Below are 13,745 nucleotides of genomic sequence, written 5' to 3' on the forward strand. Positions count from 1 at the left end.
CTTTCAGCATGGCTTCTCACTGCTTTTCTTCTCTCAAACTTAACTGAAAACCACCGATGGCATAGAATGCATTCTGCTGTATCTATGTTAACTTTGTGAAGCCAATTTTTGAATGCATCTTCCTTGCACCATTCATAATTAAAACTACACAAACATCTCTTTTTTACTGTGCCACTGTCTGAATGTCCTTCACCCCTACCACTGCCTACCATGATTTTAATGTTTTTGTTTAAATTTAAGAAAGAAAAATCATATGACTTACCTGTATAATGCAGAGGCCTTCTTCTGGCTTAGCAGGCAGGTGCAACGCGCTTAGGTACAGAGAGATACAGGCAACTGTTCCTGAATACTCAGCACCTCCTCTCTGTCATTCCTAGCTGCCTCTGCACCAATACCAGTCTCCTAACTCCATTTTGCAACATTTACCCAGGACTAGTTCCCATGGGTTTTCTCCCTCTTTACTGACTATTCACCCGCCCTCCCTTTGTATCTCCTGCACCTTCCTGCTTAGGCCTCTTGAGATGTGAGACAACAATGGTGGCCTGTCACATCCTGGGTATTGGATTCAAGAGGTTCTTGGAAACAGAAGTAGATTCCTGGACTCCAGGCCAGACCAGAAGGGTTGGCAACCCTAGACGTGAGGCACACTCAGAGGGGCAAATGAGAAGAGACATTAATGGAATGAATGCAACGAATGTGCACATTTTGGGGGTTACATACATAGCAGCCATGGGTAAGCCAGAGAAAGCTTGCCCATATGGACCTGGGGGTGGGTGAGGGTGGGTAGAGTGGGGACGTTTAACTCTTTCTCCTCCCTGTCACAGTCCTGACAAAAATCCCTTCTCAGAAGTTGCTATTTGCATTTCAAGGGAAGCCTCTGTTGGGAATAACAAATTCCCAACCGAAAAGCAGCCTCTGGGACCTTGGCAAGGAGAGAGAGAGAGAGAGAGAGAGAGAGAGAGAGAGAGAGAGATTTCCCCTCTCTACTGTCCATGTCCAGAGGCTGCTCAGACTTCCACTTGGGCTGTTATTTACACAAGGGGTGGGCCGAAGGTAGGTCTCTAGATGTTTTGGACTTCAACCCCCATAAGCCCCAGCCAACATGGCCAGTGTCCAGGAATGCTGGGAGCTGAAGCCCAAAATATCTGGAGATCTACATTCTGCCCAGCCCTGGTGTAAATAACAGAGTGGGGAAGGGAAATTCTCTCTCTCTCTCTCTGCCATGGTTCTATGCCATGGTTCCTTGCAGCCTAAACAAATTGCACCAGCTGTCCACGATGTGGATTGCCTATACCTACAGGAGCACAAATCTTTACCCATTTCTAGTTTGATCTTCACTGGCCATGCAAAGAGAATGGAAAGTACTGTCTTGGGCCCACTGAATACACATGCACCATATGCAAACAGCGCTTGAGCAAGACTTTTGCGTTCAAGGGTATTTCTCTCTGCTGGCAAAGTGGCCTAATCCTGTCTTGATTGTTCAGTGGTATGCCCCAAATGTGAGGTTTTCAAAGGCTCCAGCATATTAACAACTGTTCTAAATGCCACTGCCTTTACTAGAGAAGCATTGGCAGCAACCAGTTGATGGACGGATGTGTTAACCCTTTGTTTCTCCCCTCCTACCTTTTGTTTTGAAAGAAGGAAGAAAACCCCTGTAGTCACTGCACAAAGGTAGCTGCTGAAATGCAAGAATCCATGAAGAGCAGCCCCTTCCTTGTCCAGTCCTTAGCTGCTTATGCCAAACAGCACTGTGAACATCTGGGATCTGACCTGGTAGATGAGGTAACTCACTCAGTATTTCACTCAGTGAGCAAGGGATATCTCAGTGTGCCAGTATAGACAAAGACCTGATAAGGTTTTTAACCACTTAGTTTACTGGAGAGTGGTATATGCATTTGTGAATTTTTTTAAGTGTGTGTAATAAGCTGTTTGGTGACCATTATTGATGTCGCTGGCTAGAGCCTTCTGTTGATGGCACCACTGGGAGGAGGTCATAATTTTGTGTGTGATTGTAAGCAGAAAAGCCACTTTTCAATAAAGCTGCTGTTTTTAAATCAAGCACTGTTGTAATATGGCTTAGTTTCGTTTAGATGGATTTTTTAAAATATAAAAACCAGTGATAGGCGTATGGAAAGCAGGCCCCCTTTTGATTCAGCAATACCTGTGTCTGTCATTTGTTTTTGAAAGGGTAGATTCACACAACCATTATTTCTCAAATCTCATTTCTAATTATCACACAATAGTTTGGTTACATCTTGTTCCCCCTGTTGCACGACAGTCTTTTTTTAACATTTGCAAGCAGCAGGTTGGCTTAGGAAAGAAGTGGCCCTTCTTGCATATAAGTTTCACAAAGCTGAAGGTGCTGAGGAATAGACCTGAATTCCCTCTAATATTTGGGCTATCCAACTCAGGTTGAATTGGAGATGAATCCCAAAGACCTGTTAGGCAAGACTTCCCAAACTTGGTGCCCTCCAGATGTGATGGACTACCATTCCCCTCATCCCAACCAGCATGGTGGGTGGGGATGGTGGGAGTTGTGGTCCCAACACATCTGGAACTGGCATGGAGTTCTCCAAAGTGTAGTTGTGTGTTGATTATCATGGGTTGATTTGTTAGTAATTATTGGAGCTGTTTTTCTTCCATAGTGCAAGAAATATGCCTTTGAATACTCACATGCTTTTGTGCAACTCCTGATTCACCTATTGGTAAGTTGACTGCAATAGCAAACATCTTGTCTTTTCTGGAGCATGATCTCTTCAGGGCCGATTTTATGATAGTAATGCATTGTAATATTTTACAAACCGGAATGAGATACCGTAGGCTTGGGATTATTATTTGTACAAGGTATCATTGATGTAGGAATACAGATATCAGGAGATTTGGATAACTGGGGGCTGAATAATAATAGGGAAGTATTTGGTGAATGTATGTGCGGAGGGGAGGCACGTTGTGGTGAAGTTTGCAAACATTTCCCCAACTGTCCAGCACTTGATTTTGTGTATACCCACTAACCTTTCGCTATCTAGGAGAGAGAAATCAAGTCTTCTCCCTCTGATCCTGATGTTGTCATCACTGTGCCCCCAATATTTGACTCATGATTAAAGTACAAACAAGAATCCCAGAGAGGTAGTTGTGTCAGTCTATTGTAGCAAAAGCAACAGTCTTTCAATGAACATTTATAGTGGAACAAAGTTTGTGGGCAAGAGCCGATTTTGTTCAATGCAGCCTGGAGTGGAGTGGAGTGGAGTGGAGTGGAGTGGAGTGGAGTGATTGGGTGGGTGGGTGGGGACAGGGAGTAGTGGCAAGCGGCTTCCCTCTGGAGGCCAGGTTTGGCCTAGTGGGCTCCAGGCGCTGACTTTTATCCTAAGGCACCTGGGAGTTTAGACATTATTATTCTACCAAAGCCATATTCAGAATGTCAAAGACTTCATTTCATATCTAGGGGAGGGATGCAGCATGAGAGCACCTTGTTTGCCCTTTCTGAGAATTGACAGCACACACTTTGCCTCTGTGGAAGAGTCTCACCTTTTAACAATGGTGGTTTAATAGCTGAACTTCTAAGGATGGTGGTTGAAAGTGCCCATTAAAAGAATTTGCCATATGTAAATCTAACATAGCAAGGGAAAAGGGATCTGTAACACCATGCTGGTGGATGAGTTTTTTTCTTTTGTTTTAGCCAGCTCAGCCTGTAGAATATATTCTCTGAATTCTTTTCTCATGAGTATTAAACTATTTTTTCTTTTCATGCTTGCTTTGTTGCTGATCACAGGACCAGGTATGTAAGAATATATTGCCTTGTAATGGTTTGCTTTTCATTATTAAGTCATATTGTGCTGAGTATTTGTGGGTTGGATAATTGCAGCCAGCTTTGCCCAACTGGAAGGAGGTTGGGGGTTGAGGGAGCTTGAAGTTAGAGCACAGTGGGGGATTATATAATTACTGACTTTGGGGTGGGGGTGCGGGGGGCATTTGCTGCTCTTCCTCATGAAGAAAAATGTCTTGGGCTGGCCCTGAGTATCATGTTGTTCAGTCGTGTCCGACTCTTCGTGACCCCATGACCATAGCACGCCAGGCCTTCCTGTCCTCCGCTCTCTCCCCGAGTGTGCTCAAGTCCATATTCATTGCATCGGTGATGCTATCTAGCCATCTCATCCTCTGCTGTCCCCTTCTCCTTTTGCCTTCAATCTTTCCCAGCATCAGTGACTTTTCCAGTGAGTTTTCTCTTTGCATTAGGTGGCCAAAATATTTGAGCTTCAGCTTCAGTATCTGTCCTTCCAATGAGCACTCAGGGTTGATTTCCTTTAGGATTGACTGATTTGACCTCCTTGCAGTCCAGGGGACTCGTGAGAGACTTCTCCAGCACCACAGTTAGAAAGCATCAATTCTTCGGCGCTCAACCTTCCTTATAGTCCAGCTCTCACAGCCATATGTTTGTTGTTGTTGTTCAGTCGTTCAGTCGTGTCCGACTCTTCGTGACCCCATGGACCATAGCACGCCAGGCCTTCCTGTCCTGCGCTCTCTCCCGGAGCGTGCTCAAGTTCATATTCATTGCATCCGTGATGCTATCTAGCCATCTCATCCTCTGCCGTCCCCTTCTCCTTTGGCCTTCAGTCTTTCCCAGCATCAGGGTCTTTTCCAGGGAGTTTTCTCTTCGCATTAGGTGGCCAAAATATTGGAGCTTCAGCTTCATTATCTGTCCTTCCAATGAGCACTCAGGGTTGATTTCCTTTAGCTTTGATTATGCAGACCTTTGTCGGCAAGGTGATGTCTCTGCTTCTTACTATGCTGTCTAGGTTTGCCATAGCTTTCCTCCCAAGGAGCAAGCGTCTTTTAATTTCATGGCTACAGTCACCGTCTGCGGTGATCTTGGAACCCAAGAAAATAAAATCTGTCACTGCTTCCATTTCTTCCCCTTCTATATGCCAGGAAGTGATAGGGCCAGATGCCATGATCCTAGTTTTTTTAATGTTGAGTTTCAAACCAGCTTTTTCACTCTCCACTTTCACCCTCAACGAGAGGCTCTTTAGATCCTCTTTGCTTTCTGCCATTAGGGTGGCATTGTCTGCGTATATGAGGTTGTTGATAATTCTCCCGGCAATCTTAATTCCGACCGGTGATTCATCCAGCCCGGCGTTTCTCATGATGTACTCTGCATATAAGTTAAATAAGCAGGGCGACAATATGCAGCCTTGTCGTACTCCTTTCCCAATTTTGAACCAGTCGGTTGTTCCATGTCCTGTTCTTACTGTTGCTTCTTGACCCTTGTACAGGTTTCTCAGGAGACAGGTAAGGTGGTCTGATACTCCCATCTCTTGAAGAATTTGCCACAGTTTGTTGTGATCCACACAATCAAAGGCTTTAGTGTAGTCAATGAAGCAGAAATAGACATTTTTCTGGAATTCTTTTGCTTTCTCCATGATCCAGCGAATGTTGGCGATTTGATCTCTAGTTCCTCTGCCTCTTCGAAACCCAGCTTGTACTTCCGGGTAGTTCTCAGTTCACATACCGCTGAAGCCTAGCTTGTAGGATTTTGAGCATAACCTTGCTGGCATGTGAAATGAGCACAATTGTACAGTAGTTTGAACACTCTTTGGCACAGCCCTTCTTTGGAACTGGAATGTAAACTGACCTTTTCCAGTCTTGTGGCCACTATTGATTGTTCCAAATTTGTTGGCATATTGAGTGCAGCACTTCAACAGCATCATCTTTTAAGATTTTAAATAGCTCAGCTAGAATACTGTCATCTCTGCTAGCTTTGTTGTTCGTAATGCTTCCTAAGGCCCACTTGACTTCACTCTCGAGGATGTCCGGCTCAGGTTCAGTGACCGCACTCTCATGGCTTTCAGGGACATTAAGATCTTTCCTGTATAGTTCTTCTGTGTATTCTTGCCACCTCTTCTTAATCTCATCTGCTTCTGTTAGGTCCCTGCCTTCTTTGTCCTTTATCATGCCCGTCTTTGCACAAAACGTTCCCTTGAGATCTCCGATTTTCTTGAAAAGATCTCTAGTCTTTCCCATTCTATTGTTTTCCACGTTTTCTTTGCATTGTTCATTTAAGAAGGCCTTCTTGTCTCTCCTTGCTCTACTCTGGAACTCTGCATTCAGTTGGATATATCTTCCCTCTTCTCCTTTGCTTTTCACTTCCCTTCTTTCCTCAGCTACTTGTAAAGCCTCATCAGACAGCCACTTCATAGAACCGATCAACCTCAGCTTCTTCGGCCTCAGTGGTTGGGGCATAGACTTGAATTACTGTGATGTTGAATGGTTTGCCTTGGATTCGTACTGAGATCATTCTATCATTTTTAAGATTGTACCCCAATACTGCTTTTCCCACCCTTTTGTTGACTATGAGTGCTACTCCATTTCTTCTAAGGGATTCTTGCCCACAATAGTAGATATGATGGTCACCTGAATTAAATTCGCCCATGCCTGTCCATTTTAGTTCGCTGATTCCCAAGATGTCGATGTTCAATCTTGCCATCTCATGTTTGACCACCTCCAGCTTACCTTGATTCATTGATCTGACATTCCAGGTTCCTAAACAATATTGTTCTTTACAGCATCGGATTTTCCTTTCACCACCAGACACATCCACAGCTGAGTGTCCTTTCGGCTTTGGCCCAGCCACTTCACTCTTTTTGGTGCTACTTGGAAATACCCTCTGCTCTTCCCCAGTAGTATATTGGACACCTTCCGACCTGAGGGGCTCATCTTCCGGCATCATATCTTTTAGCCTTGTGATACGTTCCATGGGGTTTTCTTGGCAAGAATACTGGAGTGGGTTGCCATTTCCTTCTCCAGTGGACCACATTTTGTCAGAACTCTCTGCCATGACCTGTCTGTCTTGGGTGGCCCTGCATGGCATAGATTATGGCTTCACTGAGTTACGCAAGCCCCTTCACCACAACAAGGCAGTGATCCATGAAGGGGGAGTATCATGACAGAGTATTTAAAATAACAGCATGACCCTGATACAAAGCAGCACCATGTAGTTATGACAGTAAGAGAAATTGAGCTTTGGTCCCTAATGGAACTTTTCCTCATTCCAGCCACCAAAGGGTATTTGTGGTAAAGCTGAATTCTGTGACTCCGGACTATCGGAGCCTTTTCATACTGTGGTGCCAGCCAACCACAACCCGGGTGACTTGCATCCGGCAGCAGCTGCCAAGGTAAGAATAACATCACCACCTGGTGCTCTGTTGTGCAAAGGCAGAGACCGGTAGCCTTGCTGGAGCAAGCCAAACAAGAACTGCTGCGCAGAGTTTGCTGCTACTCAGTCTTGCCTGAAGCCAAATGCCAAGAAAACTTGGAGGCTCCTGCGTGAGTAACATCAGGGAAGCAAAATGAGTTTCAATATGAAAGCAGAGAAACATGTCAGGAGTATTCTGCACATTGCTGGAGGCTGCTGAATTTTGTGTAAAGCAAAATTTAGGGAGCATTTTAAGGGGCTCCTTGAGATGAAACTTGAATAATGCTAAAAGTTTGGCTAAAGATTAATAGTTTGCAAAGCAAAGGTACCCAGCCATAAGGGGGGGGGGGGAATTCCAAAATCCATATAAGGGCAATGCTTGTATTAGGACAATCCAAAAGTCACAAAATAGTGTGCAAGCTTTTGAGCTCTCCAGAACTCTTCCTCAGGTTAGATGGTAAACAACTTGATTGGGAGGAAAAAGACTAGCTGATGTTGAAGCCATGGAGTCTGTATTTAGTCACAGGCTTAAGATGGAATGTGGGAGGAAGTGGCAGACATTCAAATTCAGCTCTCTAGGTGCAGTGATGGTTGTTGCACTTTCTCCTTAGGAGGACTGCTGGGATGAAGAAACAAACCAACAAACAATGGTTGATCCCCCATTTTTTAAAATATAAAATCCATCTGTTACATCCCTGTGTGTCGCTGCTTTGGTACAATATTCCCCTCCTAATTCCTTCTTGTGTCTGGAATAGTCACATGAACAATCCTAGCCATACATAGTGAATGGATTACATAGTGAGCAGGATTAAATTAGAAAGCTAGGTAGCCACTGATGTCTGGCTACGTGGCATCATTTAAGGCAGGGTTGCACAACTTGTGGCCCTCCAGATGTTGTGGCCTATAGTTCCCATTATCCTTCACCATTAGCTATGCTGGCTACAGCTGAAGGGAGTTGTAGGCTAAAACATCTGGAGGACCACTATTTGCCCATCCCTGATTTAAGGGAAAAAAGTAAGTTGAAAGGGAGGGTGATACTTCTTGTATCAGTCACATCAGTCCTGTATGAGATCCCAGCCAATGAGGGACACAGGGTGAATGGAATGATGCTACTGCAATCCAGTTTGGTAATGTGCTGATGTTACTGAGAGTAAGTGAAGTTAATTCAGAGTGAGGGCAATGCTTCCTGAATAGGCAGAAATGTTTGAACTGTTTCAAAGCAATCACTAAAAAACTAACCAAAAGAGATGTGCCCTTTTTCATGGATAGTTTACTTCTAGCTTAGCCCTAGTGAATATGATTTTACTACATTACTTTTTTAAACCCAATTTTAAATAAATTTGCATTTGATTTAACAAACAAGCAAAATTTCATCTTGCAGAAAAATCAAAATGAAGACCCGGCCCTACATTTATGTGGCATATGCAAGAAAATGATACAGGTAGCAGAGAACATGGTGGAGAACAATATCACAGAAGTAAGTAAGCTTGAGGAAACCTCTCATATATTGTGGGATGGTGAAGGGAGTTTGCTGTACGCATTACTACACTTATTTCTGAGACCAGCACCATTTTTACTATGAGGGAAGTGGGGATCAGAGCAGTGACTCTTGGTTTCCTCACTTTGGGAAGTTTAATCAGTGTCTAATTTCCATTTGTATGACGCCTTCGATTTTAGTCTGCACTTGATATGGAAACACAGGTAGGTTTAGGATAACTAGGTGCAACCTTTGAGGACAGTATAGAAGGAGGAACAATTGAGGAAGCTGACCTCCAGTTTTAAGGAGATTGACCTGCCAGAGAGAAGGGTTTCAAGGAGGTGCAGCTTTCCTCACTCCTGCATTAGTTAAAATTCCCTCTTCTACCCAACACTCAAAAAATAAGGACCCCCCCAATCACCTTTGCCTGTGGTCACACCCTAGTTGGGTTATTAAGCTCACTAGTAAATCTTCTTTTTCTGCTATTCATAGAGCAAACGAGAGATTGATCCATTTTCCCAAGTCAGTCTGTTCTGGCAACAGTTATCCATGCCTTGGTGACATCACGGCTAGACTATTGGAATGTATTCTGCATGGGTCTACCCTTGAAGAGTGTCTGGAAGCTTCAATTGGTTCAAAATGCTAGTGCATGGTATCAGGATCAAATCACCCCAATATTGAAAGATCTACATTGGTTGCCAATTGTTTTCCAGGCTCAGTTCAAGAAGTTGGTTTTGACTTTTAAAGCCGTAAACAGCTTAGGGCCTGGCTATCTGAGAGACTGCCTATCTTGGTATGAACTTGCTTGGTTAATAAGATCAGCAGGAGAGGCCTTTTTGAAGACACCCTGGCTTGCAGAGGACTGGTCGTTGGGCACGTAGGAAAACCCTGCATTGCTTCCCACTTTCTCTGCATTCAGGAAGGGGATCAAGGCGTTTCTTTTTAATTTGGCTTTTTAAATTGTTATGGTTTAAAGGTTGTTTTTATTGTTTTATTATGTTTGTATTTGTTTATCGTTCTTGTTTTTTGAATTGCTGTAAACCACCTTGGCTGGTATTAGAAAGACATTATAGAAATGCCAATAATGCTAATACTAATAGTAATTTCCCTACCTACCTACTTACCAACCATACCTTTCTGCTTTTATGTGTCAGGAGGAAATAGTCCATCAAATGGTGAAAGTCTGCTATCTGTTGCCCCATGATTTCTTACCTCAGTGCAAGGACTTTGTCAACTCCTACGGAATGGCTGTTGTTATTATGCTCTTGGATGCAACTAAACCTGAATCTGTATGCATCATGATCAAATGTTGCCCCAGAGACCTCCCTTTAAACACTGGTAGGTTATGGCACTTGCTTATAGAATCATAGAAGAGTAGGGTTGGAAGGGGCCTACAAGGCCATTGAGTCCAATCCCCTGCTCAGTGCAGGAATCCAAGTCAGAGCATCCCCGTGACCTTATATTCCGGCAGGTGGCCTGAGATGAATTCATTTCAATGGGGTGCTTTTTTAAAAGGATTTTTATCCTGCTCTTCCACCAAGAAAGGCTCACAGAGCAGTTTACAAAGTTTGTTTTTGTCAGAGGCCTTCTAACCTTTTGAGTGTAGGCAGGTGGTGACCTGAGATGGAGCCTTCTTGGTTGTGGCACCTCAGATGTGGAACACGCTGCCCAAGGACACTTGGCGTTTGCATACCTTGTTTTTACCTGGTGCCTAAAGGCTAACAATCTTTCTCTCCCAACATGGATGATATATTTTGCCATTACTGTTCTCTATTTTTATAGATGTTGCTACTTCTACTACTGTTTTGTTGTTTTGTTTTGCTCTGTTGTAGCTATGCTTTAATTGAAGGTTTTAACTTTTGTTGTGCTCTGCCTTGGAAATCTTTAGACTGAAAAGCTAATATTTTTTTTAAAAATAAATGAATAATACATCTAAGAAAATAAAAAGCTGGGTTTTCCTAATGGCGACCTTTCTTCTCAGAGGGGGTAGCTCTTGAGGAGCTACCGAAATACAGTGAAGGCGAAATCTGCCGTGTGTGTACAGTTCTCATTAAATACTTGGACGATGAGCTAGAGAAGAATGAAACACAGGCACAGATTGGATCCATGCTCACTAAAGGTTGCCGGTTACTACCAGATGCTTTGGTGTATTCAGTAAGTGCGTTACATGGAGATTGTGGAAGAGAGATCTGGACTTTTCTAAGGAACTAGGATGCTGAGGAGGAGAGAGGGGGAAAGGAGCTGGAGATTTCTGTTCCCCACACTCTTGCAGACCCGGCCCTACCATTAGATAGAGGGCATCTCTATCCCAGCCTAAAAGGCTGCATTTAAAATGGGGCTTTCTGCTTCCGTTTTAAATGCAGGATCACAACGACTCCCTTTTTCACCCACTTCTTTTCCCCCCTCCCCCTTCCTCCTCCTTCTCCCCATATCAGAGTCTTCCATTATCTTTCATTGATCTCGCTCCTCTTCTTGCCGCTTTTCCTCTTTTCATGGAGGGAACTCAAGCGGAACACAACGGGGTAATTTGATAGCTCATTAGCAGCGATCTGTTTAAAAGCAGAACAAAGGGCATTTAGTGCAAGAGACGCCCTGAGTGTCATGAAAGGGCAACAAATTGTTAGTTATTTAATGTATCATTATTGTATTTTTACTGCCAGGGATGGGGAGGGAAGCATGTGGGGTTTTGTGCCTCAGGTACTGACATAACTTGACCAGACGCGGGTGCTGTGCATCTTGACATGTGTGTGTGTGTGTGTGTGTGGGGAGGCACCTTATGCTGCTCTGCCTCAGCCAGCCACATGTCATGGGCCAGCTCTGCCCTCTTCCAAAACCTGGTGGACAGTTTGCTATCTTATATGCATTTGTGCTGCATATATGTCCACTTTTTCCTGCGAACAAGAGGAAAAGCGTTATCTTCCTAAATTGTTATTATAAATATTCAACTGAACAAAAGGTAATCCCTCAGAATTGCCACCAACTTTGCCTAAAGTAAAATTTTGAAATAGATTTGGAGTGGGCGGAACATTCAAGTAATTTGAAATGGTCAAAAAGACTTTTGAGAACATTAGTGAAATTTCATGGTAAAAAAGGAGGTTCCTGTTCAGGGGTTTTGAGGGACTGATGATCCAGACTTAAGAAATATTGGCACGTGTGTGTGTGTGTGTGTGTGTAGCAGTTCTGTATATCCCTAGACCAGCCTTCCCTGACCTGGTGCCCTTCCCTGACCAGTTGTGGTGGACTACAACTCCCATTATTCCAAGACAGTTGATCATGGGAACTGTAGCTCAACACATCTGGAGGGTACCAGGTTTGGAAAGACTGCCCTAGACCCTGTGGATTCACTTTAATTTGTTAAGGACGCACTCCTATGCATGTTTAGGCAGAAAAAAGTCCTACAACTCTCCAGTGTTGGCTGGGGAATGCTGGGAGTTATAGCACTTTTTTCTGTCTAAACATGCGTAGGATTGTGTACTAAACTGATTAATCAAAAGGTTTAATCTGTACACCCAGTTTCACTCTCAGAGGAGTGCCCCCAATGGAGGGTTCAGCCTTACCCCTTTTGCTCTGTTACAGTGTGATCAGCTTGTGGAGGAATATGAGCCAGCTGCCATCCGCCTCCTGATACAAGTCATGGAACCAACATTCGTGTGCACTGTAAGTCATGTCCTAAAGCTGGCTTAGACTTGAGAGAAATCTTGGATGAGAAATTTAGGTTGCAATCCTATACACATTTATCTGGGAGTAAGTCCCACTGAACTGAATGTGACTTACTTCTGAGTAGACATGCATAAGATTGCACTGTTAGTTCATAGAGACTTGCATGACTTCCCAGTCCTGTGAAGCAACAGGTAGACTTGTGGTGTTCTGCAAGGCTGAAAGTAAATGTAAACTGACAATTTTGCCCCTATTGTCAGTGGGTGCTTTCAGACGAGGCTTTAATCCTACCAATACCCTGCCTCATTCATGAAATTTTATAGGGAGTTTCATGCAATGCTGTCTTTTACTTGTAGCCCTCCCATATTTTCCTGGGACTTCGTCCATCTTTTTTCTTACTATGGAAAATCTATTAAGTAAGAAAAAGCAGAATAGCTTGCTCAGTGCTTTCCAATAATTAGTAGTAGGACCCCTCCATCTGGAAGCACCCATAGTCAAAATATGAATGTAGAGTAAACAGTAAGGGTTGTTTTTCTGGTTCTCTTGGGACCTTTGACATTAAATCAAGCAATCTGCAGTTGGCATAAAAGCAGAAGGAGCCTATTGCCTGGGTATTTTGAGCATTGCAGCAAAAATACTTAGCCTGCAATCCTATGCATGCTTAGACAGAAAAAAAGTCCTACAATTTCCTGCGTGCCCCTGCCAGCTATGCTGGCTGGGGAATGCTGGGAGTTGTAAGATTTTTTTCTACCTAACATGAATAAGATTGCACCCTTAGGGTGTGATCCTATGCATGTTTAGACAGGAAAAAGTCCTACAACTCCCTTAGGGCACAATCCTATGGTTGCTAGTCAGTGGCTAGATGGCCATAGGATAGGTCATTTCCCGGGAACCGACCTCCAATCTCTCCCGTGCTGCCTCATAGGCAGTGTGGAACAGGCCTGCACTCAGAAGAGGAGGGCAGAGTGGTGAAAATGGGGCATTCCTGGGGGCATACCAGGGCGGGGAGGGCAGAAGTGCTGTTCCAACACTTCCTATGTGTTGTCCAGCGTCTGCCCCCCCCCCCCACTCCAACTTCTTGCAGCTGTCTAGCCGTGAATTCAGGGCAGTTGAAGCATGGAGGGGACAATGCCCTCCGCACTGCTCCTGCCCTGCATTGGATAGAGAGTCGCCTCCACGTTTGGAAGCAGCCGCCTATCCCGATAGGATTGTGCCCGTAGTGTAGTAGTTTCCTTCGTTTTACCCACATATTCCAGTTTACATTGGAATTATAGGGGGACTCTATAATATTATGTCTCATGCTGCCTTGCTGTTCAAAATCTCTCTTTAGGCTTTGCATGGCTTGGCCAATGAATGGGAGATCAAAAAGCATATCACTCAGTCATGCAGCCATTGAAAGGTTGATTCATGAGCACCTGTAAA

General features: G+C 44.0%; 1 protein-coding gene across 1 annotated transcript in view; it reads left to right on the forward strand.

Annotated features, from left to right (window-relative positions):
• The window catches only part of LOC146350724 (prosaposin-like), a 63,026-nt gene that overhangs the window by 43,328 nt on the left and 5,953 nt on the right, over positions 1-13,745 (forward strand). The window contains exons 7-13 of the mRNA XM_084845513.1: positions 1,639-1,782; positions 2,646-2,705; positions 7,050-7,169; positions 8,571-8,666; positions 9,821-10,004; positions 10,648-10,820; positions 12,243-12,323. Coding sequence (XP_084701639.1) covers positions 1,639-1,782; positions 2,646-2,705; positions 7,050-7,169; positions 8,571-8,666; positions 9,821-10,004; positions 10,648-10,820; positions 12,243-12,323 — 858 coding nt within the window. The remainder of the gene's footprint in view (positions 1-1,638; positions 1,783-2,645; positions 2,706-7,049; positions 7,170-8,570; positions 8,667-9,820; positions 10,005-10,647; positions 10,821-12,242; positions 12,324-13,745) is intronic.

Source organism: Heloderma suspectum, chromosome 3 (genome assembly GCF_057233095.1).
Source record: "Heloderma suspectum isolate Gila_16-S chromosome 3, 16-S_ref, whole genome shotgun sequence".
Classification (NCBI taxonomy): Eukaryota; Metazoa; Chordata; class Lepidosauria; order Squamata; family Helodermatidae; genus Heloderma; species Heloderma suspectum.